The 27047-nt window shown below is 40.6% G+C and overlaps 1 protein-coding gene and 1 pseudogene across 2 annotated transcripts; both read left to right on the top strand.

Annotated features, from left to right (window-relative positions):
- Positions 1-20154: 20154 nt before the first annotated feature.
- Positions 20155-21650, top strand: LOC308415663 (spindlin-2C; the record flags this gene model as incomplete). Its single annotated transcript, XM_080910719.1, has 2 exons — positions 20155-20233; positions 20869-21650. Exon 2 carries the CDS (start codon positions 20871-20873, stop codon positions 21648-21650), a length of 780 nt encoding a protein of 259 aa, XP_080766845.1. The 5' UTR covers positions 20155-20233; positions 20869-20870.
- A 3481-nt stretch (positions 21651-25131) lies between these two features.
- LOC308414730 (acyl carrier protein, mitochondrial-like) lies at positions 25132-25571 on the top strand (annotated as a pseudogene). The gene has a single exon. The product of its transcript is annotated as an acyl carrier protein, mitochondrial-like (transcript).
- The last annotated feature ends 1476 nt before the right edge of the window (positions 25572-27047 follow it).

Here is a 27047-nt window from a genome sequence, read left to right as displayed (position 1 = left end):
CATGCTAAGCCACCACACCACTCACTACCTATGTGATTTGTACCTCCATTAGCATGGATATCTCATCTACTTCGTTGTGGCTGTTTTCTGGTGAGATGAGGCATTCTACCAACATATCTTCCCAGATCAATTTGTTGTGCAATGCTTACACTACTTCCAACTGGACTCTACATTTTAATTTCTCTGTAGAATCCTTGGTGCGATTTGTGCATAGAATATACCATCTCAACATCAGAGAGACCTACTATTCCTGCATGTTTTAACACTGGGTTACTGAGAGGCTGGAGAGATGGCTCAGTGGTTAGGAGTCCTTCCTGTTCTTTCAGAGGCCCCCAATTAATCTTATGTCAGCTAGCTCATAACTGCCTATAATTTCAGTTCCAGGGAATCCAATCTTCTGTGTTCCAGGGAATCTTTTGGCTTCTGTGGCCATGCCACACATACACAGACAAGTAAATCAAAATAATATTATTTGAAAAGGACTGGGGTAGTCTTCTCTGGTAATTTGGGGGCATGTGGTATTAGCAACAGAGCGTATAGAATGAATCCTCTGTGTCTGGGAGATTTCCACTATCACTGCAACAGTAGCTCTGGCTGTTAAAAGTGATACCGGTGGTTACTTGAAAGGCCTGATGAACTTGTCCTGTAATTGAAGACTGGCTTGGATCTGGGTGCTTTACGGGGAAAGGTGGTGGCAGTTGGAATTGGTAGGACTCAGCTACAGTCATATCAGTTCTATGAGACCTGATAAGGTAAGACTGCAGGCAAGGTAGAAAATCCACTTAGATGCAACAGCAGCACCCCACCCCCATATTTACTGTGAGAATAGTTGTTCCGGAGTAGAGCTACTAATAGAGCCTCACTGGAAATGAGAACACAACAGTAAGCCTATGTTCTCACTTTTCTTTAGGTAGAACTGTGCACCTGGGTTCAAGTAGAACTGGGTTTGGCCAGAGTTAGGTTTTATTTCTCTGAGCAAAAACGGAAGATGAGTATTGAACAGACACAGTACAAGAGACCTTGAATTCAAACCTCAGTGCTAGAAAAAAAATTAAATAAAATCAAATGAGAAGAAAGAAAATACATTTTAACAACAAATGGAGAAAGAACAAAGTAGATTTTTACAAGAAAGAAATTTATTTAAAAAGAAAAACTAAAACAAGAAGTAGGGAGCAGCCAAGCCTTCCTCCTTGTTAAGGTACTGGCATTTCAGGGAAGTAGGACCCTGCTATAGTGTGAATAGTCAGTCTCCTGGGGTTCTAAGGTTGAATTCTAACAGGTATGGGGAGGGGGTGAGTTGCTCAGTGCTACATTCTTTTGGTTCTTGAACTGAGGGATGGAATGTAGCTTAGGCCAGGAATTTTTCACCAAACAAACAAACAAGTTAAAGAAGATTGTTGTAGCACATGAGATGGGTTTTGCAATCTGTAGAGTAGAGTTAAAGGGGGACCTTTTGGTCACAAGATTTAGGAAGAATGTGAGTTGCTCTAGGTGTTTATTTTGGAAGTTTTTTTTCTTTCTTTCTAGGTAATCGGGGCATGACAACTGCCTAAGCATACAGGGGAAAGAGGGGACAAATGACAAATGACAGTCTGTCCTTGGAGGAAAGAAATCTTGTGGAAACCTAGTAATCTGTTGCTTTCTATCTGGAACCTTCAGACCTGGCTTCTGCACGCAAACCTATACATGACTTCTATTAACCTAAGTCTGAGGAGAGGGTGAGTTTGATGATCCACCGTCTGGAAAGCACTTTTCTTCCATAGCAGTCAGCACTCCCACAACATCATTTCCTCTGCAGCTCTGTGTGGAGTATACTATTCAATTTACTGTGCTGCTGGTTTTCTATTAACTTGGTTTTCTATCAGCTAGAGTCATGTAGGAAGGGTGAATTTCAATTGAAAAAAATGCCCTCACAAGATTGGCTTGCAAACAAGTCTGTTGTGCATTTTTATCCCAATTGATTCAGGAGGGCCCAGTTCACTGTGAAGAGTTCCAGCCCTAAGCTAGAGGTCCTGAATGCTGTAAGAAATCAGGCTAAGGGAACACTGCAGAAGAAGAGGTGGAAAGATTATAAGAGCTAGAGAGGATGGATGACACCAAGAAAACATGATGACAAACTTCTCTTCTTGAAATGTTAGATGCCAAGTGGGCCCAGCTATGTAACTGAGGATGGTCTGTGTCTTAGTTAGGGTTTTACTGCTGTGAAGAGACACCATGACCAAGGCAACTCTTATAAGGACATTTAACTAAGGCTGGCTTACAGGTTCAGGGATTCAGTTAATTATCAGCAAGGCAGGAACATGGTGGCATCCAGGCAGGCATGGTACAGGAGGAGCTGAGAGTTCTACATCTTCATGTGAAGGCTGCTAGAAGAACAACAGCTTCCAGGAAGTTAGGATGAAGGTCTTAAACCCACACCCACAGTGACACACCTACTCCAACAAGGCCACACCTCCTAGTAGTGCCACTTTCTGGGCCAAGCATGTACATACCATGACAAAACTTCAAATTCTCAGAACTCCTCTCATGTGCTGAGATGGATCATGCACCATCACATTCTGCTCATTTGTCTCTATTTTTAATCCTTTCTAAACTTGGTTTTCTCTGGACTTTGTTTCCTTTATCTATCTATCTATCTATCTATCTATCTATCTATCTATCTATCTATCATCTATCTATCTATCTTACTTCCTTCCTTCCTACTGTAGACTTCTAATATTTATTTATGGCTACTCTCACATGCTCTTACAAGGGTGTTGTTTGGTTCTATTCAGTGGAGGGGTAGAAGAGTACTATGTGGCACTTGCAGTTGATAGTCTTTGTCCTGGTTAGGTTTGATTGTCAACTTGACAATCACCCGGAAAGAGAGAACCTCAACTGAAAATAATTAAAAGGCTGGCTTGTGTGTATGTCTGGGAGACATTTTCTTGATTACAAATTGAGGAAGGAGGACCAAGCTAGCTCATTATGGGTGTCACGTACCTAAGCAGGTGGCTCTTTGCTAGTTGAGCATGAGAGAATGTGAGAAGCCACACAGTAAGCCATTGGGCAACATTCTTCCACAGTTCCTGTACTGACTCCCCTCAAGAACAGATTTTGACTTGAAAATGTAATCCAAGTGAACTCTGTTCTTCCCAAATTGCTTTGGCCATGGCATAGAGATTAAGGTAGAATAGTATTCTTGAAGGACAAAGAAATATGCATTTATTTACTATTTGAAAAAATCTGTTTAAACATCCGGTAAAAGAATTGTGGATGTTTTAGCCACATAAGAATTATAAAAATTAGAAGATAGTTATGTTTGACTTTAAATATTTGCTTATATATATCTTAAATATATGAGTATATGTGTATATTTGTACCACATGTACCCACAGATATAGGAAGAGAACCTTGGATTCCTGGAAGTAGAGTTAAAATTGTGAGCTATCACATGCATGTTAGGAGTGAACTGTAGTTCTCTGGAAAAACAGGCAGTGTTCCTAACATCTGAGCCTTCTCCCCAGTTCCTGTTTTTAACTTAAATATATACAGGTGTCAATAATGTACAAATACATGAGATGGTATAGAAACAAGCAGGATCCACTTGAAAATTTACATAGACATATCAATAATATTCTTTTATTAATCAACAGCAAAGACGAAAATCGGTGAGAATGTATGAAGTATAAAAAATATTTGAGATTATAATAAACATTTTCAAATTAGGAGATTTTTCAGGGTAAGGAAAATATTTAACATACCCAAGGCCCAAATTTCCTTTTAAAAAAAGATTCTGTAATATAAAAAATCTTCACAAATTAAAACTTAGCTCAGGGTAAAGAAAATATTTAACATATTTAAGTGTCATAGTTCAATCTTCAGGACTGAAAGAACATCCTTAACACCTTAAAAGCAATTATACACAATGTATACTGACTTTTATAGAATTAATAGAAGAAAGAAGAAAGCAACAAGAAAGTTCCAATTTAACATATAGAGCATTCATCACTACCATGTCTACAGGACACATAAACTAGGAAGAAGCTAGAAATAATCAAGTATATTTATAGATGTATCAGAGAACTAAGACATCAAGGAAATTTCTGAGTCGGAACTGGGGAGACAGGCAGATGAACACAGACTGTCAGTTTGCTATGTGTGAATTTCACAAACAGAAGCCATCATTTAGAGTCAGTCCTCAGGAACATTTTTAAACTACAATTGATGAAGTGCTATTGACTCAGTGAGTGAACCTAAGAGCTCCAATTTCTGGTGTCTCAAGCTGAAAGAGTCTCTCACACTTTCTGAAGTCTTACTGCTGGAAGCTGCATGAGGGTCTCACTGTGGGTATTAGAGAAACACACTGGCTCTTGCCAACAGCAAAGTTAACATTTTAAAATTTGCCAAACTGTTATTTTAAAGTTAAAAAAATCTGAGTGACTTGGTATAAAAAGAAATGTTCCATTCCAGTCTCTCTAGCTTTTAACAAAAATGAAAAAGAAAAAAACCTAATTAAAGTCACTTCAAATTCCTTGTATTACCTGAAGAGGGAAAAATAAATATGAAGAAGACTTGTGAAAGTTGTAGCCCATGGACACCCAAACACAAAAGACTGGTAACTGTATTATGTGACCCTTCCCATCACTACACACCTCAGCACCATATCCATCTGCAGAATTCTCATATAGCAACATGCCACAGGTATGGAACTGTGTCAGATACTATGTTAGAGACACTAAATGAGGAAAAGTGAAAATGAACATCTTCCCCAACACATGAAAACTATGGACATTTTATCCTTTTGCATCATAGAAAAAGAAAGAGCACCTAGACTCTAAATCATCTCCCTGCAAATCCAGCCTAACACAGACATATTGAGTCAGCACCTGTTGGGATTCTGTAAACCCCACCCCTCAGTTACCTGACAATAGCTAGGTATGCTCCACCCCAGTAACCTGATAGTATAAAAGGGGCTGCTTGCTCCCTCCTCTCTCTCTTGCTCTTGGCTCTCTTGTCTCTCACCTCTTACTCTCTCCCCCTTATACCCCCTCTCCCCTTCACCCCTCTCCACATGCTCATGGCCAGTCTCTACTCCTTTAATCCTCTTTCTCTATCTCCCCTTTCTCTCACCTTCCCTCCCTCCCTCCCTCCCTTCCTCCCTCCCTCCCTCTCTCTGCCTCTACTACCCTCTTAACTCTCCCATGACCTGAATAAACTCTATTCTGTACTATACCATCATGTGGGTGGTCCCTCAAGGGGAAAGGATTCCCAACATGGGCCCCCCAGAAGCATCTCCCTTGCCCTCAGGCCTCACCGCACCTCCATGGGCCATATCCCCACCAATTTCTTCATCCTTTTTCTTAACGTTGGTGCCAGAAATCTGGGGCGTCATCCTTCAAAAACATTGGTGCCCTGTGACTTTTCCTTTCAGCACCTACACAAAAATTGACTGGCTCCAAGACAAGGTGAGACTCCAGATGAGAGAGCCCTATGAATGAGAGATAGTGAAAATACCCACATTTATCCAGGTATACAGAACAATCATACATGTTAAGTCCATCCTCTGCCAAGAGCATTGAAACTCAGGTAGAAAACCTACAAATCCAGCTTCTGTGGGAGGCCTGAAATATTTGTATCAAACAAAGGGGCCAACTTAGACATTCTCTGCTAGAGAGCTTGGCTTTTAAATCACTGTGCTTAAAGACTAGTAAAGACAGTCTTTTGGAGAATTTTCCTAAAACACCTGTAGTCCACCTTCAATTGAAGCCATACAGGACTTGGCTTGCATGCTTCTTCAGGAAGATTTCCACCAGCCATTTGTGATAGAGATCTCCAAAATCCAGTATCTTTCAGCCCATGGTGGGCAGGTGGGAACTCTCCAAAGAGGTGAGAATTCTTGTGAGTCTTTGTATGCTTATCCCCAGGAATAATCACAGCCTACAATCTCTGTAAGCGGTTAAAAATTAAGGTCTCGGATGCCACAAACAAAAAGTCAGCATTGCTGATATTCTGTGAGCTGACTTGCTTCTGTGATAAATTCCAGCAATTTCCTCGTAGAGGGAGGCATAGGGATCTCTTTGTGCCAATTACACGCTAACAGAAGTCTCCTTTTGTAAGGACGTGCTTGAACTGGAGAATAGATCCAACCTGCATATCCCTCCCTGGCTTGGTACAATGCTGTTTCTAGTTTTAAAAAGATTATAGGCTTGAAAAAAAAAAAAAAAAAAACAGAAGAGCAACCTGTACCGTATATTCATCATTCTCTAGAGTTAAAGTTCAAGAATATCTCATAGGAAATAAAAGCGGCATAGACCTCTCAGTGCCTGCTTCCGAGATACTTCCAGGCCAGAAGTGCCCTTACTAGGAGGATGCGAGCCTTTTGATTACTGAAGAAAGGAGAGTTAACATCATCTCCCAAATGCTCCCCCCACCCCCTCTAGTTATCTCGCTCTCCCAGCTCTCTCAGTCCATCTTCCCCCATTGATCCCTCTTGTTCCCATCCCCACCTGCTCCCTGTCTGCTCACAATAGGTATTCTCTTTTCCCTTCCCTGGGAGATTCATGTTTCTCATTTTGGGCTTTCCTTGTCTCAGCCTCCCTGGGTCTGTGGATTGTAGCAAGATGATCCTTTACTTTATGGCTAATATCCACTTATAAGTAAGTACACTCTGTTTGCCTTTCTGAGTCTGGTTTACCTCACTCAGGATGATTTTTTTTCAAGTTCCATCCATTTGCCTGAAAATTTCATGTTGTTGTTGTTATTGTTCTTATTATTATTATCATTCTTCTTCCTATTATTATTATTATTATTATTATTATTATTATTATTATTATTATTATTATTATTATTATACTTTTAGCAGCTGAAAAACCTACTGCAGTGGAAACTTCCTGGAACTAAGAGGGTGTGATGGCTGTTCCCAGTTGCCAACTTGACTTTATCTGGAATAAATGACAATCCAGAAATGAATGTTACACCTGTGATCCAGCTCTTGAAGCATTAGTGGCCATGAAAATCTTAGGCCCAGACAAGGTGGAACAAGCCTTTAATCTCAGGAGACAAAGTCAGGAAGATCTCTGAGTTCAAGGTCAGCCTGGAACAGAACAAGCTCCAAGTGAAGACCAGCTTAGGTCCAGGCATGGTGGTACATACCTTTCATCTAGGCTATACCTTCTGCTAGAGGCCTATATAAGGTCAATGGAAGAAAGAAAGCTTTCTTCTTCTCTGCCTGCTTTCACTTACTTGCCAGATTATCTGTTGGAAACGACTTCAGGATTCCAGTTTATACAGAAGACCAGCTGAAACATCTAGCCTCTTGGGACAGAGCAACTACCAGATTTTTTGACTTCCCATTCACAGCTGCCAATTGTTGGGTTAGTTGTACTGCAGACTGTAAGTCATTCCAATAATTTCCCTTAAAATATAGAGGCATTCCATAAGAGAACCCTGGCTAATACAGAGGTTTATCATCCTTGTGATGGGGGATATGGAGCCTGATCCAGCCATCTTCTGTAACCAGACAAGGCTTCCAGTGATGGGAATAGGACATCAACCTAGCCATAAAACCTTTGACCTATAATTTATTCGGCCTGCAAAATGCTTAAAGGTGGCACAGAACTTGTGGGAGTGGCCAACCATTGACTGGTTCAAATTTTAGGCCAACACCACAAGGAGTCCACATCTGACACTGCCAGATGAGCAGGAACCAGCGGTTGAATATATTGGAGATCTAGGTTGAATCAAATACACGTGGCAAAAAAATTAAATAAATAAAAATAGGAAAAAAGCAATGAAATGATTTCTAATGATATTCTACTATACTCATAAACTAGAGCCTAGCCCAGTAGTTGGTGTTTTCTATGACTCTTTTTGCCTGCTCTCGGGACTCCTTTTCTCTTAATGGGTTGCCTGGTTCAGCCTTGATATGAGAGTAGGTGCCTAGTCTTATTGTATCTTGTTATGTCATATTTGGTTGATATCCCTGGGAGGCCTGCTCTTTTCTGAAGGTAAATGGCAGAGGAGTGGATCTGGAAAAAAGGAGGGGGGAGCTGGGAGGAATAATTAGAGGGGAAACTGTGGTGGATATATAATGAATGAGAGAAGAATAAAGGAACAGACAGACAAACAAACAAAGAGATGTAGAGGTAGCATCTGAAAAATCGTCCTTGGTTTTTTTCTATTGTAGCTTTTAATAGTCCTTGTTCTTCTGTGTATTTAGTGTTTTGATTGCTATGTGCTGAGGGGACTCTCTTCTGATTTAGTTTACTTGGTGTTCTATATGCTTCTTATATCTTGGTAGGTATTTTCTTATTTATGTTAGGGAAAATTTCCTTCATGTTTAAAAAATTTTTTTCTGTGCCTTTGACCTGGGTTTCTCCTCCTCCCTGTATTCCTATTATTCTTGGAACTGGGCTCTTCATGGTGTTCTAGGTTTTCTGGATGTTTTGTATTAGCAGTTTTGTAGATTTAATGTTTTTGTTTTGTTTTGTTTTTGGACCAAGAAAATATTGTCTTCAATATCTGAGATTCTTTCTTCCATCTCTTGTATTCTGTTGGTGAAGCTTTGTCTCTGTGGTTCCTGATTGAGTTCCTAAATTTTACTCAGATGTTTTTTTCAAATTTTCACTTTTATATCTTGAACATTTTTCTTTATTTCTTCCCACTGTGTGTGTGTGTGTGTGTGTGTGTTTGTGTGTGTGTTTGTGTGTGTGTGTGTTTCCTAGATTTCTTTAAAGGATTTAATTGTTTTCTTTTTAAGGGCCTCGGAAATATGCATAAAGGATATTTTAAGGTCTTTTTTTATGTTTCACCTATATTGAAATATTTCGGGCCTGCTGTACTGGCTGTTACTGTGTTTTACTATTGATGTCAAGACATCTGGGATTAGGAAGATTGCAATTCTAGGTGCTGATATCTGGTCTTGTCTTTGTTGGGTGGATATTTTATTCCTTGATTTTTATTTCCTCTCTGGTTCTCTTTTAGGCATATACCCAAAAGATGTTCCAACATTCAACAAGGACACATGCTCCTTTACGTTTATAGCAGCCTTATTTATAATATCCACAGGCGATAAAGAACCCAGATATCCTTCAACAGAGGAATGGATAGAGAAATTGTGGTACATTTACACAATAGAGTACTATTCGGCTATTACAAACAATGACTTCATGAAATTCTTAGGCAAATGGCTGGATCTAGAAAATATCATCTTGAGTAAGGTAACCCAATTGCAAAAACACACCCATGGTATGCACTCACTGATAAGTGGGTATTAGCCCAAAAGCTTGGATTATACAAGATACAATTCATGGACCACATGAAGCTCAAGAAGAAGGAAGACCAAAGTGTGGATGTTTCAGTCCTCAGTAGAAAGGGGAACAAAAATATTCTGGGGAGGAAATATGGAGACAAAACTTGAAGCAGAAACTGAAGGAAAGGCCATCCAGAGACTGCCCCACCTGGGGATCCAGCCCATATTCAGCCACCAAACCCAGACACTATAGCTGATGCCCAGAAGTGCATGCTGACAGGAGCCTGATATAGCTGTCTCCTGAGAGACTCTGCCAGAACATAACAAATACAGAAGTGGATGCTCATAGCCAACCACATTACTGTGAATGGGATCCTGAATGGAGGATTTAGAAAAAGAATTGAAGGGGTTTCCAACCCCATAAAACAACAATACCAACCAACCAGAGCTTCCAGAGATTAAATGACTATCCAAAGAGTACACGTGGATGGACCCATGGCTCCAGCTGCATATGTAGCAAAGGATGGCTTTATTGGGCATCAATGGGAGGAGTGGCCCTTGGTCCTGATAGGTTTTATGCTGCAGTGTAGGGAATATCAGGGCAGGGAAGTGGGAGTGGGAGAGGAAGCACCCTCACAGAAGCAGGTGGATGGGTGATAGGATAGGGGATATGAAGGGGAATTCAGTAAAGGGGATACATTCAAAATGTAAATAAAATATATCTAATAAAATAAGAAAAAATATTATACTGACTGTGTGTTCCCTGTAGGAAAATCTTCTGAGATCCTGATAGGTGTGGGCACTGAGAATTTCTATGTAAAAGGTGTTTCTGGGTATTGGGACCTGACACTTAGGAATGGGGATGGGCTGGTAGCAGTGCATAGTTGTACAAGAAGGAGGAAATCAGGGTGTTCCACCAGGACCTACTTAATCCCCTGGGAATGGGGGCAGAGAACAAGGAGAGGTCACAGCAGCATGTCTGTCTAGAGCTAGGGATAAGACTAGGGGATTGGGTTTACAGAAATGGAGGAAGAAGTGAAGATCTACAGGAAAGTTCTGAAGCTTACTCACTTCCCTGGTAGGAATGGCCAGTGTATACCCAGAGAGAGCTGCTGGAGTTGAGGGCTGAGACAAAGCAATGGGTATGCGGAAGGAAGTTTAGAGGGGTAGATTTGTAGGATCCACTGGAGATGGGGAGAAAAGACTTCAGCAGGTGTTTTGCTGCAGAGCTTGGGATGAGAAGGGTGATTGGATTTGAAAGGGATAGGTGAGCACCCTGATTTCCTGGATGAAGTGTGAAGATAAAAATTTCTGAATCTACAGAAAATAATGAAAAGAATACATTAAAGTATACATTCAGTATCAAACCATGTTCAACATGCACAGTGTGAAGAAATATATATAAGCGTCTGCATTGCACACTCTTCTTTGTGCATGTTTGAGTAAGTAGAAGATGTACTTTGGCCATTGTAGGTGATAGAAGGTAATAGGACTTATATTTAGCCTTCCAAACACTCTTGCTATATGCCACGGAAACTGCTTCTATCACATCTCTTTGAAGTCAATAATATTATTTGATACCCCTTAATTTCTTGGAGTGCCATATAACAACAGAGTTACAAGATGGAACCAGATGGTACGTAAGATCCTCCAGCGAACACATACCCCAGCTATACCAGTTTGAACAGATAGATACATAGCAACCCACATCCATACAATCTAAGTAAGCCAGGCAAAAGATTATAGAATCTGGATTTAATACAAAGAAAGGAAGCAAGAAAGAAAGGAAGAAAGAAAGAAAGGAAAATGTATAGAGAAGAGAGTATAAAAAGAGCTTTCACTTGATCTAAGTGTATAGAGAAATATGTCTCTTGTTTTGGGATCAGAGGTAAAGTCAAGTCCAGGCCTTTGACTTAAAACTCAGGACTAGGGTTGTACTAGGTGACAGTGGGTCTTGGGAAGAACCTCACAATCTATATAACCCTACTTCACAATGTACAACTCACCATCTGCAGATTTGGAATATACCTTGAGCTTGGATTACATCTTTGTACTGGAAAAATGAGAACAAAACCTCAGCAAGCACAAAGCAAACTGAAATTAGGGTACAGATTAATGTGAAATAGAAGAAATGGGAAAATGACACAGTGCCTGTCCAGCATATGTATGTAAGTGCCAGGTTTTGGTATTTGATACCCAGCAGATCACACAGAGAGAAAGAGAGAGAGAGAGAGAGAGAGAGAGAGAGAGAGAGAGAGAGAGAGAGAGAGAGAGAGAGAGAGAGAGAAAGGGAGAAAGGGAGGGTGGGGAAGAAAAGCAGGGAAGCAGAGAAAGAGAGAGATGGGGGTAAGAGGAATTAATAGTTTCAAAGGAAACACACTCTAGAATTTCTAGAAAACAGGCATAAAACTAAATTATAAAATTGAAATAAACAACTAATCATTCAATACCTAAATATCATACGCAGCAAGCATTACTCAAATTTCTTTTGTTCTGTATTTGACTTTTCAGAAGATTCCTTTTTAAAAACACCTTTGAAAATATATACATCTTATACTTTATAATTTTTAATAGTTTAATGAGTTGACCTTTTTCTTTCTTGCTGGTGCACAAGATAAAAAGTAAAGTTCAAATTTAATAGCATGCCACACTCTATCATGTACATTATATATTTCTACCAGTATTCAAGTAGAGAAAGCCAGATAGCAAATTCAAACTTTAATTATAACCACTATAGGTGTTAAAAATAGGAATTGGCAATACTCATATTTTGTGGTAATATTAAATAAATTAAGTGTATAATGGAGGTCAGCATTTGAGATGTAATTTAAAATATAATTTTACGTAGATAAACATGTGAAAGACTTTCAAAACGTTATGAAAATATATTAGTGAATGAAAACAGAAGCAAAACAAAAATATAAAATTACCTACATAATTGTTGGAACACCTACGTTCAAACAAACTGGGGAATAAGTGTAAATCCATTAATATCTAGAAGGTAGAAAGTAATGAATGAAACAGGCACTCAGAAGCTGTTTGAATAAAAGGTGTTGACTTTTCCCTTGGGCTCCCAGAGTATCTAGAAGCACTAGTGAAAACTTTCCATTCATGTGTTTATTTGGTGTCTTGCCCATTTGGTTAAAGGCACAGAAATCAGTTATGTATCCTTAACATTTCCTCTTCTCTGGACTCTTTCCCTGGAGGGGAAAACCCCCCAAACCTCATTAGGCAGGAGTCCTCCCGGTCAAGTTAGGATAATTATCTAGGATGCAGAGGCCTTCATCCCTCATATAGGAACCAGACTGATCACAAATAATGCCAATAAGACTTCTTAAGAATAACTTGTTGAACCAGAACCAAGACAGAGATCAACTAGACCACACTTTGACCAGGACAATATAATAATGTATGTGTCTTTGTCCTCTGTTCATTCTTCTATTTAAGGCCAAAATTGTTGTGAGGACACTGAATCATATATTGGTTCTTCTTCAAAATTCGGCTACCATGAATAAGCCTTTGTTTTTTGTTTTTAACTTTTTTATCATTTTATCGGATATTCTCTGAATTTATAATCCAAATGTCATCCCCCTTTCCCCTTTCCCTTTTCCCATTCTCCTACCCTTCCACTTGCTTCCATGAAGGTGTTCCTACTCTCAACCATCCACTCCTACCTCAGCACCTCAGCATTCCCCTACACTGGGAAAACAAGCCTTCACTGTCCCAAAGTTCTCTTCTCCCATTGATGCCAGATAATGCTGTCCTCTGCTACACATGCTATTGGAGCCATTGTTTCTCTATGTGTACTCATTGGTTAGTGTTTAGTCTCTAGGTGTTCTGGAGGGTTTGGTTGGTTGATTTGTTGTTCTTCTCATGGAACCCTTTCAGCTCCTTCAGTCCTTCCTCTAGCTCCTTCATTGGGGACCCCATATTCAGCCCGATGGTTAGCTGCAAGCATCCTCCTCGGTATCAGTATGCCTCTGGCAGAGCCTCTCAGCAGACATCCATGTCAACCTCCTGTCAGCAAGCACTTCTTGGCATCAGCAATAGTGACTGGATTTGGTGGCTGCAAATGGGATGTATTCCCAGGTGGGGCAGTTTCTGGATGACCTTTACTTCAGTCCCTGTACCATTCTTTGTCCCTGTATTTCCTGCTGTGAATATTTTACTCTCCCTTCAAGAAGGACTGAACGATCCACATTTTGCTCTTCCTTCTTTTCGAGTTTCACATGGTCTGTACATTGTTTCTTGGGGATTCAGGACATTTGGGTTAATATCTGCTTATCAGTGAGTACATACCACATGTGTTCTTTTGTGACTGGGTTACCTCACTCAGGGTGATAGCTTCTAGTTCCATCCTTTGCCTACGAATTTCAGGAAGTCATTGCTTCTAATAGCTGAGTAGTACTCCATTGTATAAATGTACCACATTTTCTGTATCCATTTATCTCTTGAAGGACATCTGGGTACTTTCCAGCTTCTGACTATAATAAATAAGGTTGCTATGAACATGGTGAAACATGGGTCCTTTTTATTTGTTGGCATATATATCTTTTGGGTGTATGTCCATGAGTGGTATAGCTGAGTCTTCAGGTAGTACTCTGTCCAGTTTTCTAAGAAACTGCCAGACTGATTTCAACCCCACCAACAGGGAAGGAGTATTTCTCTTTCTACACATCCTCACCAGCAACTCCGGTCTTTTGAGATTTTGATCTTAGGCATTCTGACTGGTGTGAGGTGGAACTCAGGATTGTTTTGATTTGCATTTCCCTGATGACTAGGGATGCTGTGCACTTCCTTAGGTGCTTGTCAGCCATTTGATATTCCTCAGTTGAGAATTCTTTGTTTAGCTCTGTACCCCATTTTTAATAGAATTATTTGGTTCTCTGGAGTCTAACTTCTTGAGTTTTGTATATATTGGATATATTTGTATATATTTTATATATATTAGCCCTCTATCAAATGTAGAATTGATAAAGATTCTTTCCCAATCTGTTAGCTGCCGTTTTGTCTTCTTGACAGTGTCCTTAGCTTTATGGAAGCTTTGTAATTTCGTGAGGTCCCATTTGTTGATTCTTAGAGCATAGGCCATTTGGTGCTCTCTTCAGGAAATTTTCTCCTGTGCCTATGTGTTCTAAGCTCTTCTGCACTTTCTCTTCTAATAGTTTCACTGTACCTGGTTTTATATAGAGGTATACTTCTCTTTTGAAGCCTGCTTTTCATCCACTATTTTGTTTAAAACTTTTATATTCTACAGTTTGTATTCACAGTCTACTGTAAAGCACACATATCCAACTAATTACTGGTGTTTTGTTTTGTTTCTCTGAGCTGTGGAGCAAGACATTCAAACATTTACAAAGACACTGAGCATTACATCTAACTTTCATATTTCATTCTCACCCTCCCAAAATGCTGTATGTAATATATCTAACTACTTTTACCTGTGTTAATATAGAATAAATTCTGAAAAAATTTTGATGGTGACTATTCACACTTCAGATATTCTAAATTTATTCTTAAATATATTCAAGACAAGTGTTCCAAAGAAGCTGCATGAATTTAATCATACCATATTACACATTCATTATCAAATGTCTGTCCTGTTTCTTACATCCAAGAGAACTTTTGAGAATTTTCACAATTTTAGTGTGGACTAATGTGGAGAGTATGAAATGGTAGTTAGATCGTCACAGCTTTTAGAGGAAAAAAATCTTATCACTGGCAGTTCCAACAGGCTAGCCTTGGCTACCAATCCCCAACATACATACTCAAGAAACAATTTAAGAGTTAAAAACAAATCCAATGCATCCTATCAGATTACCATGGACTAAGGCGGGTTTTCAATAACAACAGAAAACAACAAAAAGGCCCACATAAACGTGGAAGGTGACTAGCCCTCTACCCAACAATAGCTTGGTCAAAGAAGAAATAAAGAAATTAAAGACTTTGCAGAATTAAATGAAAATGAAGGCACAGCATACCAAACTTATGGGATACAATGAAAGCAGTGCTGGGAGGAAAATTCATCGCTCTGAGTACCTCCAAAAAGAAACTGGAGAGAACATAAGCCAACAGCTTGACAGCACACCTGAAAGCTCTAGAGCAAAAAGAAGCAGATACACCCAAAAGGAGTAGACAGCTCGAAATAATCATGCATACTCAGAGCTGAAATCTACCAAGTAGCAAAAAACAAACAAAAAGCAAAAAACAAACAGAAAAGAAAACAGTACTATACAAAGAATCGACAAAACCAGGATCTGGTTCTTTGAGAAAATCAACAAGATAGATAAACCTTTAGCCAGACTAACTAGAGGGCACAGAGACAGTATTTAAATTAACAAAATCATAAATAAAATGTGAGATATAACATCAGAAAAGAAGAAATTAAAAAAATTATCTGATCCTATTACAAAAACCTATATTCAACAAAACTAGAAAATCTGGATGAAATGGACTATTTTCTAGACAGATACCAGGTACCAAAGTTAAATCAGGATATGATAAACCTTCCTAGCAGTCTTATAACCCCTAATGAAATAGAAGCACTCATCAAAACTCTGTCAACCAAACACAGCCTGGGACCAGATGGGTTTAGTGCAGAATTATTTTAGACCTTCCATATAGACATAATGCCAATACCCTTCAAACTGTTCCACAAAATAGATACAGAAAGGACACTACCCAATTCATTCTTTGAAGCAATAATTATGCTCATACCTAAACAACACAAAGACTATACAAAAAAAAAAAACTTCACACCGATTTCCCTCATGAACATTGATGCAAAAATACTCAATAAAAATTTTTGCAAACCGAGTTCAAGAACACATCAAAGCTGCCATTCACCATGATCATGTAAGCTTCATCCCATTGATATAGGGATGGTTCAAAATACAGAAATCCATCAATATTAAAAAAACTCAAATAAAAAAACACATGATCATCTCATTAGATGCTGAAAAAGCATTTGAAAAAATTCAACACACATTCATTACAAAAGTCTTGGAAAGATCAGGAATTCAAGGCTCACACCTAAACACAGTAAAAGCAATATACAGCAAACCAGTAGCAAACATCAAATTAAATAGAGAGAAACTTAAGCAATCACACTAAAATCAAGAACTGAACAAGGCTGCCCACTCTCCCCCTACCTATTCAATATAGTATTCTCAAAGTCCTAACCAGAGCAATTAGACAATAAAAAAGGTCAATGGGATAGAAAATGGAAAAAAAGAAGTCACAATATTACTATTTGCAGATGATATGATAGCATTCTTAAGTGACCCCAAAAGTTCCACCAGAGAAATTCTACAGCTGATAAACAACTTCAGCAAAGTGGCTGGATATAAAATTAACTCAAACAAATTAGTAGCCTTCCTCTACTCAAAGGACAAACATGTGGAGAAAGAAATCAGGGAAATGACACCCTTCACGATAGTCACAAATAATATAAAATACCTTGGTATGACCCTAACTAAGCAAGTGAAAGATATGTATGACAAGAACTTCCAGTCTCTGAAGAAAGAAATTGAAGAAGATCTCAGAGATGGAAAGATCTTCTCCCATGATCATGGATTGGCATGGTTAATATAGTAAAAATGACCATCTTGTCAAAAGCAATCTACAGGTTCAATAAAATCCCCATCAAAATTCCAACTCAATTTTTCACAGAGTTAGAAGGAGCAATTTTCAAATTCGTTTTGAATAACAAAAATCCCAAGATAGAGGAAACTGTTCTCAACAATAAAAGAACTTCTGGGGGAATCACCATCCCTGATCTTAAGCTGAATTAAAAACCACATGTTATTGGTATAGAGATAGGCAAACAGATCAATAGAACAGAACTGAAGACCTGGAAATGAACCCACACATCTATAGTCACTTGATCATTGACAAAGGAGCTAAAAACATTCAGTGGAAGGACAGCATCTTCAACAATCAATGCTGGTTCAACTGGCTGTCAGTATGTAGAAGAAAGGAAATCAATCTATTCTTATCTTTTTGTACAAATCTCAAGTGCAAGTAGATCAAAGACATCCATATAAAACCAGGTACACTGAAACTATTAGAAGGGAAAGTGCAGAAGAGTTTAGAACACATGGGCACAGGGGGATATTTTCTGAAAAGAATACCAATGACTCATGCTCTAAGATCAAGAATTGACAAATGGGACCTCATAAAATTGCAAAGCTTCCGTAAGGCTAAGGATACTGTCAAGAAGACAAAATGGCAGCCAACAGATTGGGAAAGAATCTTTATCAATCCTACATTTGATAGAGAGCTAATATTCAATATATACAAAACTCAAGAAGTTAGACTCCAGAGAATCAAATAACTCTATTAAAAATGGGGTACAGAGCTAAACAAAGAATTCTCAACTGAGGAATATCAAATGGCTGACAAGCACCTAAGGAAGTGCTCAACATCCTTATTAGTCGTAGGGGCAATGCAAATCAAAACAACCCTGAGATTCTACCTCACACCAGTCAGAATGGCTAAGATCAAAATCTCAGATGACAGCAGATGCTGTTGAGGATGTGGAGAAAGAGGAACACTCCTCCACTGTTGGTGAGGTTGTAAGCTGATACAACCACTCTAGAAATCAGTCTAGGTGTTCCTCAGAAATTTGTACATACCTGAAGACCCAAGTATTCCACTCCTGGGCATATACCCCAAAGATGCTCTAATATATAACAAGGACACATGCTCCACCATGTGCATAGCAGCCTTATTTATAATAGTCAGAAGCTGGAAAGAACCCAGATGTCCTTCAACAGAGGAATGGATACAGAAAGTGTGGTACATTTACACAATGGAGTACTACTGAGCTATTAGAAACAATGACTTCATGAAATTCCTAGGCAAATGGATGGAACTAGAGAATATCATCCAGAGTGAAGTAACCCAGTCACAAAAGAACACACATGGTATGCACTCACTGATAAGCAGATACTAGCCCAAAAGCTGTTCAATACCCAAGAAACAATTTACGGACCACAGTCTTTTCAGAGGCTGTGCCAGAACCATACTCATATAGATGAGTACGATTGCACCTAATTATGGGACTGAGCATGGGGACTCCAATGAGCCAGAGAAAGGACTGAAGGAGCTTAAAGGGTTTGCAACCCCATGGGAAGAACAACAATATCAACTATCAAATTTTCCATAGCTCCCAGGGACTAAAACACCAACCAATGAGTACACATGGAGAGACCCATGGCTCCAGTTGTATATGCAGAAGAGGATGGCATTGTCTGGCATCAATGGGAGGAAAGGTCATTGGTCCAGCGAAGGCTAGTTTTCCTAGTGTAGGGGAACGACAAGGCACTGAGGTGGGAGTGGGTGTTTGGGAGTGGGAGCATCTTCAGTGAAGTAAGGGGCAGGGGGAGCAGGATGGGAGAGGGGAGTAAGGGGATCACATTTGAAAAATAAATACATAAAGAATCCAGTAAAAATAAAAATCAAAAACTGCAGAGCGTTCAAGTTCTATTTATTTATTTATTTAGTTTGTTCATTCATTTAGTCATTTGGGGCATGTGTGTGAGGTCAGGGAATCAGTTTTCTTCTTTCACCATCATTTGGGACTCCAAAATCCATATCAGTTTGCTAGACTTGGCAGCAAGGGTCTTTGCTTTTGCAGGAACCCAGTAAGTATTCTTATCAACTGGGCAATATATGTGTTTCAGTCAAAATAACAAGAACTTCCTCCTGGAGATGTTCTGTTTTGGCTACTGAAGAGAACTACTATTATTATTTTTTCATTCAGTGTGAAGAACTTTGCTTCATAAAGTATGATTGAAACTCTTTGTTATAAAACATAATATCCACATGTATATCCCAGAAGGCTGTAAGACTAAGGTCCGTGCTGCAGGATTAGAAATTACACCTTACTGGTGGTCTTTGTTCCTGTTTTTAAAAGAGTAACTAAAAATGAATGTTAGTTCTGAAGTGAGGGCATTGTCTACTTCCCACATTGCCATATAAGCTCTGCATTCACAAATATCAAAACTTGTTTTATAGATCATTTTTTAACAACCACGTTTGCATAAATAATGCAAGCTCTTTTAGGAGCACAGAAAAAAGGAGAAGGAAATACAAGGACTACTATTTTGTGATGAGGCAAATGGATTGGAGAAGTGGGGGGGGGGAGCTGAACTAATGTACATTTGAGAATCTTACACACGGTGCATAAAATTCTGCAGCTGGGAGATTTGTAACAAGAAGACGAGCAATCAAGAAAACTTACTTATAAATCGGATCTAAACAGAAGAGAGGAGTGAGCATCGGTCTTATTTTTCTTCTTTCTCATCCTAGCTCCACTAGCCTAAAACAACCAGCAAAGGCAGTTTTTGCATAAAGAAAACTCCACGAGGGCACGGGGTAAGGGAAAAGCAAATTCCAGACGGATGGAAAGCAGATGCTGTTGGGGGCATTAAAGTGTAGAGTTGCAGGTGGGGGTGGGGAACCTGAACTAAAGGAGAGAATCCCTCGGAGCTATGCGCAAGAGGGGATGTGTGGGGGAAGGGTTGGGGTGTGTGTGGAGAATTCCTGGCTCCTGATTTGGCAGAAGGGATGAGGACAAGAGCACATTCCCCAGCTTAGAACCACGGTGTGGAGTGGGAGAGGAGGCGGTTGAACGGTGTTTGGCAGGAAGGGGCGGCCTCTCGCGGGGCAGGAAGCTACGCTAGGAAAAGAGGGAGGAGACTGCAGTGGCAGCAGCGACTGCTGAAAGCTCTTAAGTGGCCCAGGTACTGCCGCTTCTGACACTCGGGAATAAGGTGAGAGAAAGCCCAGAGCGGGGACTTCCTGGACGCTCCCTTCTTTTGCCCCGCGGCTTTCCTAGACCGGCACTTGGCCTTAGACTCCTCCTGGCTCTGCTCTCACAGGCGCTCATTTGGCTGCTCGCCGGCTGATCATCCTTCGCTCCAGGCTCGCAGCGGAGGCAACAGTCTTCTGTCCTATTTGGGCACGTGAGTGCTGCAAACCCCAGACAGTGAGCAGGTGAGCACCGGACTGGGTGCCGGGAAAATAGGAATCGGTTCCTGCTTGTCAGGAAAATCGGAGGGAGTGCTAAGATTTGAGCGGAGGGAAACTCGGAACCGAGATTTGGGGGGGCGGGGCACGGAGCAAGAAACACGGGAATCTTATACAAAGGTGGCCGGAGCGGAGCGAGAGACAGATTTGTGGTGCTGAGCTCAAAGGGAAATGGGGATGATTTGGAAGACATATGAAGAAGTGAGCACAGAACAAGCATGGGTAGGGGCAGTAAGGGCGGGATGAAAAGGAGAGCAGTGGGTTAGAGACATAAGAATTGCATGGACGTATATAGAGATATGGTACTGGGGTTACACGTAGGGATGGTGGAGCGGGGCAGCTAGGATGACAACAGAGAACCAGCTGCTTTTTGCTTGGCTCTCAAGCGCCACAACTTCCACAGCGATCTCTTCTCTAACTCTGTTGTGTAACCAAACAAGCCTGAAAAGAGGGTAATGCAGGCAGACATTTAAACACGTCTTGATATCGAATACTGCTACTGGACGCATGTATATCGTGCGCAGGGACTTCCTCGTACACAGAAAAATAACCTTAATATGTGCCTAGAATGTTTCTCCCTAGATTCTCTACTCCTCTTACAGGTATGAAGACCCCTCACAAAAAAACTGCTGCAAAAGAACAAATGGGAGAAACCTTAGGTCACCACGTTGGCTCTACAACCATCAAGAAGAAAAAAGCTTCTCAGAAGAGGCAGAGGAGCAGATCGTCATCCCGGCCCCGGAGGAACATCGTGGGCTGCAGAATTTCTCACGGGTGGAAGGAAGGAGATGAGCCGATCACACAGTGGAAAGGAACTGTGCTGGATCAGGTGCCTATCAACCCCTCCCTGTACCTGGTGAAATATGATGGAATTGACTGTGTCTATGGACTGGAACTTCACAGAGATGAAAGGATTTTAAAGCTTAAAATCCTTCCCGATAAGGTGTCTTTTTCTCGGGTCAGCGATGCGCGCCTTGCTAATACTATAATTGGGAAAGCAGTGGAACACGTATTTGAGGGTGAGCATGGCTCTAAGGATGAATGGAGGGGGATGGTCCTGGCCCAAGCGCCTATCATGAACGCCTGGTTTTACATTACTTATGAGAAAGATCCCGTGTTGTACATGTATCAGCTTCTGGATGATTATAAAGAGGGCGACCTCCGTATCATGCCAGAGTCCAGTGCATCTCCTCCAGCAGACAGGGAGCCAGAAGGAGTTGTAGATGGCCTGATAGGTAAACATGTGGAGTATACCAAAGAAGATGGCTCCAAGAGGACAGGCAAGGTCATTCACCAAGTTAAAGCCAAGCCCTCTGTGTACTTCATCAAGTTTGACGATGATTTCCATATCTATGTCTATGACTTGGTGAAAAAGAACTCTTAGGGTCAAATTTTCGTAGTGTGGGGAAGCAAATGTGTACTTTGTAGATGTGCAAAAAAATAATTTTTTTCAGTGTATCAAAAGCTGGAGAGTTTCTGATAACCCAGAATCTTTGCCAGCATCACTGTTGTCTTTGTTCTGGAAACTACCAGTCTGTGGACATGACCTATTAAATGTAAAAACATTGTCTTGTGTAAGAGATGAGTATGTTTGGTGGATGGGATATGAAGGAACAACTGTCAACTTAACCTGTGAATAAAGTACCATTATTATTATAAACGGTTATCTAAAAAAAATTGAATGGGAATCATCTGGTATGGTCTGGGGGAGGGAGAGGAAATAGAGATGGGATAGGGTGTTTAGAAGGGGTGGCTGCTTGCAAAAGGTGCTGAAGAAGAAAGGAAGGTTCCCCGAGGGAGGCATGGTGTTTGAAGAAGAAATATACAACTGGTGGTGGCAACTAAAGAAAGTGAGATCTTGGGTCTTTTAGGGAGGTAAAGGACACTGAGAAGAGAGGAACACCAAGAAGTTTAGAAGGGCTCCACAGTAAGTTTAAGAATGATTCATAAAGGGAAAGGTAGGTAGAGGGCTCACAGGAAGGATGAACTCCAGGAAGAAGGGATACCCAAAGAAGTGTTTTGAGAAAGGCTTGTTAGCAGGGCCCAGGGTGCTCTCGAAACCCTCAGAAGAAAAAGAAAAAAGCTGTATACCTGACTACATCCATATTGACCACCTTGGCTGGTTTCACAAAATAGTCATCAGTTGTTAAAGAAGGCAGATGTTAAAGACGTCTTCTGGCATAGGCATTTTGAATTAGAAAACTCAGACTAATGAATTAAGAGCCACGTCTTCATTTTGAGAGTCTGCATCATACCTGCCAAGCAGAACCTCAGTTTTCAAACCCAGACACAGTAACAGTGGTTCAGAGGCTCTGGCCTTGTGGGCTGTCTCCTTGTATTTCCAGAGGGTACCATACAGTAAACCCTGGCCCTCGATGTCATGATTCATTTCCTATAGTTTGGGTAAACGATACTTCTGAAGAATGAGCTAGTGAGGCTCACAGCATTTAAGAGATGCTATCATGAGTTTAGAAGCTATTTTATCTGGAAGAAAATGAAATCCTGCCAAGCTGATAGAAGAGTCCAATCACTGTTGATCCCTCACCACCCTCAGGCAAGGCATCTGATAACAGAGCCTAACCCTCTCCACAAGATTAGAGAGGACCAGGCTTTCCGTTCTTCTGTCACAGCTGCCTGTAATTATATGTGGCTTCACTTAGGGAGCCCGCGAAGAGAGGCTCGGTGCCCTGAGTAGCTGTGGTTCTGGAGAGGCCTCTCCCACAAAGCCCCTGGCACCTGACACCCTTTTTGGTGCATCATGGCCAAACAATGCCCCGTGAAATTCCTTTGGAACAGTGATGGACGTCCATGCAGCTGTTCATTTGCAGACCAATCTGGATGCTATGGGCAATAGGGCTGGGTATTGTGATTTTTGTGTAACTAATTCCTTCAGGTGGATATTGTCATGCAGATAGATGGGTTGTAACTAGTGAGCAGAAGAAACAGCAGCCTCACTATAATCCCCCAAAGCCATGGTGTCCAGCCAGAGGTCTCTACCCAGTTCTTCTCTGTGTCCTCTTTATCCTGCCTTCCAGAACTTTTTCAAAGTGCATTCTCTGGTTTCTGAACTCCCATCCTTAACTAAACTTCCACCTCAAAGAAAGAATGTTGTGTGTTCTGTCTGTGCTGTAGAGACACACATGCTAGAGTAAGCAAGGGCTCTCTGAAGACTCAAAGGACATCCTAGCAAACCCAAAGCAGAGGCTGATCCCCTGAAGAATTACTCAAGGGCACCTCACCTCACCAGAACAGAGTCCAGTTTTTTTTTTCCTACGTGATATTACTTTGTCTAGCCCAAACCAGCCACTTTTATCTGGCTTTTATATTTTGTCTGGTCTTTCAGTTTAATTATTTCCTATTTTAAAAAAGAGAGAATTGTAGTCTTCCTAAGAGTTCACATAATCTATACTCACTTCTGGACTGCCCTGGAAAGCACATGAAACAAACAAACACAACCATTAGGACTCACATTACAACAAAGATACAAGTAGCTGAGTGACAGGAAGGGTTCAGCCCACTTTAGCCTCCGGAATGTTCCAGTTGTCCATTCCTCCAGTTGTCCTTTTCGATTTGACAAAACACACAGTCATTCCTTAGAGAGATCTGCATTTGTAAATTTGAGGCTAAACCTATGGAAACCTTCTGTCTCAGTTCATTTGTTTTATCTTCTTCCCACAAATATTTACTTTGGGTGGGCTCTGGCACTTGTCTAGACAGGCACTGATGCGTCAATGAATAGTTAAAGTAAATAAATAAAAAAAAAGATCCCTAACCTCTAGGGCTTGCATTTTACTGTGGAAGCTAGGCAGTAGCTAAGAAAAGTACATAATAAAGCTTTGGCCGTGTGTTAAGGAGCAACACAATAAAGCAAGGGCCAGGGAAATGAAATTGAAGAGAGGAATAGCTTAGAGACAGATAAGAGCCAGGGAAGGCCACCTGGAATGCTTGGTTTATTGCATTTAAGATAGTGTGAGAAGTGCCCTGTCGCACCAATCAGGGGAAATGCACATTCCAGATAGAGTGATAACTGTTGCTCCTGGGCCAGAGAAGACCTGGTGTGTTTGAGCAGAACCAGGCAGGATGGTGTGAAGATGGAGCTGAGGGAGGTAGATAGAGAGCTGTGGGAGGCTACTCTAAAGAAGTCACAGTGGTTGGGGAGTCAGCAAGTCCAGAGCCCTGCGCTTTACAATCTCTGCAATGGAATTTCATTTTTACCCGAGTGAAAGGGGAAGAGATCCAGGAAGGCAAAGCACTACAATATCATAATTTGTGGTACATTTTATCAAGATTCTTTTGGCAGTTGCAGAGAGTGTTCTATAAGCAATTGGGAATTAGAGCAGAGGACGGAAACTTAATTTAAAATGGAACCTATTAATACCCAGATAAAAAAGCAGCATGCAGAATGCCTAATTTTGAGCTTTGAAAGTAGGTAAGTACTAAAGGCTCACAATGTACAAATGAAAAAGAAGGCAAATGCCAGCGGAGGCGGCATACATCTTGAATCTCAGCACTCAGGAGGCAGAGGCAGGAAGAACTCTGTGAGTTTGAGGCCAGCTTGGTCCACAGAGTGAGTTCCAGTTCAGCAAGAGCGAGGTCCTTACTCAAAAGAAGTGTGGTGAATACAATTAAAATAAAATATAAAACTTTCTAATTACAAAAGGTATCACTAACTAGGAAAAATGAGATTTGGGTGCAAACAAAGACACACAGGATCAAAGAAACAAGCCACGGAAAACTGGACCAAAGTTGTTGAGTAACCAATTTAGAAAAGCCGTGGACTATGCAGTCAAAATGCATACGTTCTCTTAATAATTCACTTAATTAAAATTTCCTGTTTGGGCAGTGCATCCTGAGTTGGCGTAGCCATGGCGTCTGGTGTCCTTTGCGCCTGTGTCTGCCGCCTGCCCGTGGCTTTTATGCTGCTGTCCTGGCTTCCCACATTGGCCTTAACCTGACCATCCAACACCACTCTCTGCTCTGAGGGAATCTGGAGGAGACCCGGAACTCTGCAACCTGCCTTGGCGCGCTTGCGCTTGTGCCAGCACAGTGATGCACCTCCACTGACGTTACAGGGAATCAAGTTCTGTATGTCTTGAAACTCTACGATAAGATTGACCCAGAAGCGCTCTCAGTAAATTCTCTTTTTATGGAGGACATGGAACTAGACAGTTTGGACCAAGTGGAAATTATTATGGCCGTGGAAGAAGAATTTGGGTTTGAAATTCCTGATATAGATGCAGAGAAGTTAATGTATCCACAAGAATTTGTAGATTACACTGCAGATAAGAAGGATGTGTATGAATAAAATATCAGAGCCCTCTTCCTCACTGTGAGACTCCAGAGGACACATTTTGGCCAACTGACAGCAGTTCTGTTAGACATGTATTTAAAATAAATCTATTACAAAACTAATAAGGAAAAAAATTCCTATTTGTCTTGCTACAACACAAGACCCTGAAAGTGCCTACTACCATGTGGTTGCTGGGAGTTGAACTCGGTCAGTGTTCTTAACTGCTGAGCCACCTCTCCAGCCCCAAGCAAATAACTCGTGAAGATGGTGATAATGTCTCAGTGTGAAATAAGAAGCAAGTTTGTAGAGGATTTGGAAGATAAGAGTGCTTTCCTCTAAAGCAAGGGGTAGAAAGTCTTACTTCAGTAATAAAAAATGGTTTCTTTCAATAGTAAGTAAATGAAATAAAGCCTAACCAATCAGTAAACACAGTCAACAACAACAACATAAAACAAACAAAAAAGTTTGAAAGGAGGCAGTTTATTGCTTATTTTAAAAGATAGAGTAAAATAGGTTTAATTCCTTTAAAAAGGGAAAAATCTCATGCAAAAGTCCAAATTGATGATGCAAATTCAGAGCCCATCACTGTCCAAAAATTTAGATGGCTCTTTTTTTTTTTGGTTCTACTGTAGACATTATAACTGTAAGTGAAGCTATTTCATAACTTCATGGGATAATTTAGAATTTAGCACAAGTGATTCTCTAATTTTCAAAACTTTCACTCTTAGAGCTATTCCAAAATGTACAAGAGGGGCATCCAACACATGTGGGCTCTCTGACAAAACCACAGATAGGTAGCTAAGTTTTTAAGTAAGTAACTGTGCTACAACACCGGAAATCAGAAAGATGAATGTGGAATGAAAGATTCAGGATTCAGAAATGTGGGATGACAGTACATTTCATCCAGGTTGCACGGCCCAGGAAGAAGTCTTTCCTTTGCAGGCGTAAAGATGGAAAAGTCCAACAAACTCTCAACAATTGATGCTGGCAACACTAGCTACTGGAAAGTTTAGAAGGCCTATAGCTGTGTGGTCTACTTACATATGTAATCTTAAATCAACACAGAAGCTGCGTTTTAGCAAAGATAATCACTCATCTCCCAGGTAACTCACAGGGAACAAGAAACAGGGAGCCAGTTTGATGAGGGAGCTAGTGTCTGATTTTGAATTGTTTTAGGGGTCAGAATCCCCTTCATATTTCCACTTACAGACTACCACAGTTACTCTGTTATGCTCCCCTTGGGTAACTGCCTCACATCAAATCTGGCTCAATAGACACTTGCTGAATGCCCTGCACTGAAGGAGACAAGTATATTAACACAGAGTAAAAGCAAGTTGTGTACCTCAAGAACTAGAGAGCCTCCCCTCCCTGAAATCAATGTTTGAGTTAGCAGTGTGAGTTCCTGCTGACACCAGGACTTAAGGCAACCACTCTTGTAGTCCTGGCCATTCCTTTCTCAGTATAGTTAAGAATTCACAGACTGGGGAAAAA

This window comes from Micromys minutus, assembly GCF_963924665.1.
Source record: "Micromys minutus genome assembly, chromosome: X".
NCBI lineage: Eukaryota > Metazoa > Chordata > Mammalia > Rodentia > Muridae > Micromys > Micromys minutus.
Note: the sequence above shows the minus strand (reverse complement) of the source record. Positions and strands in the feature narration are given on the sequence as shown.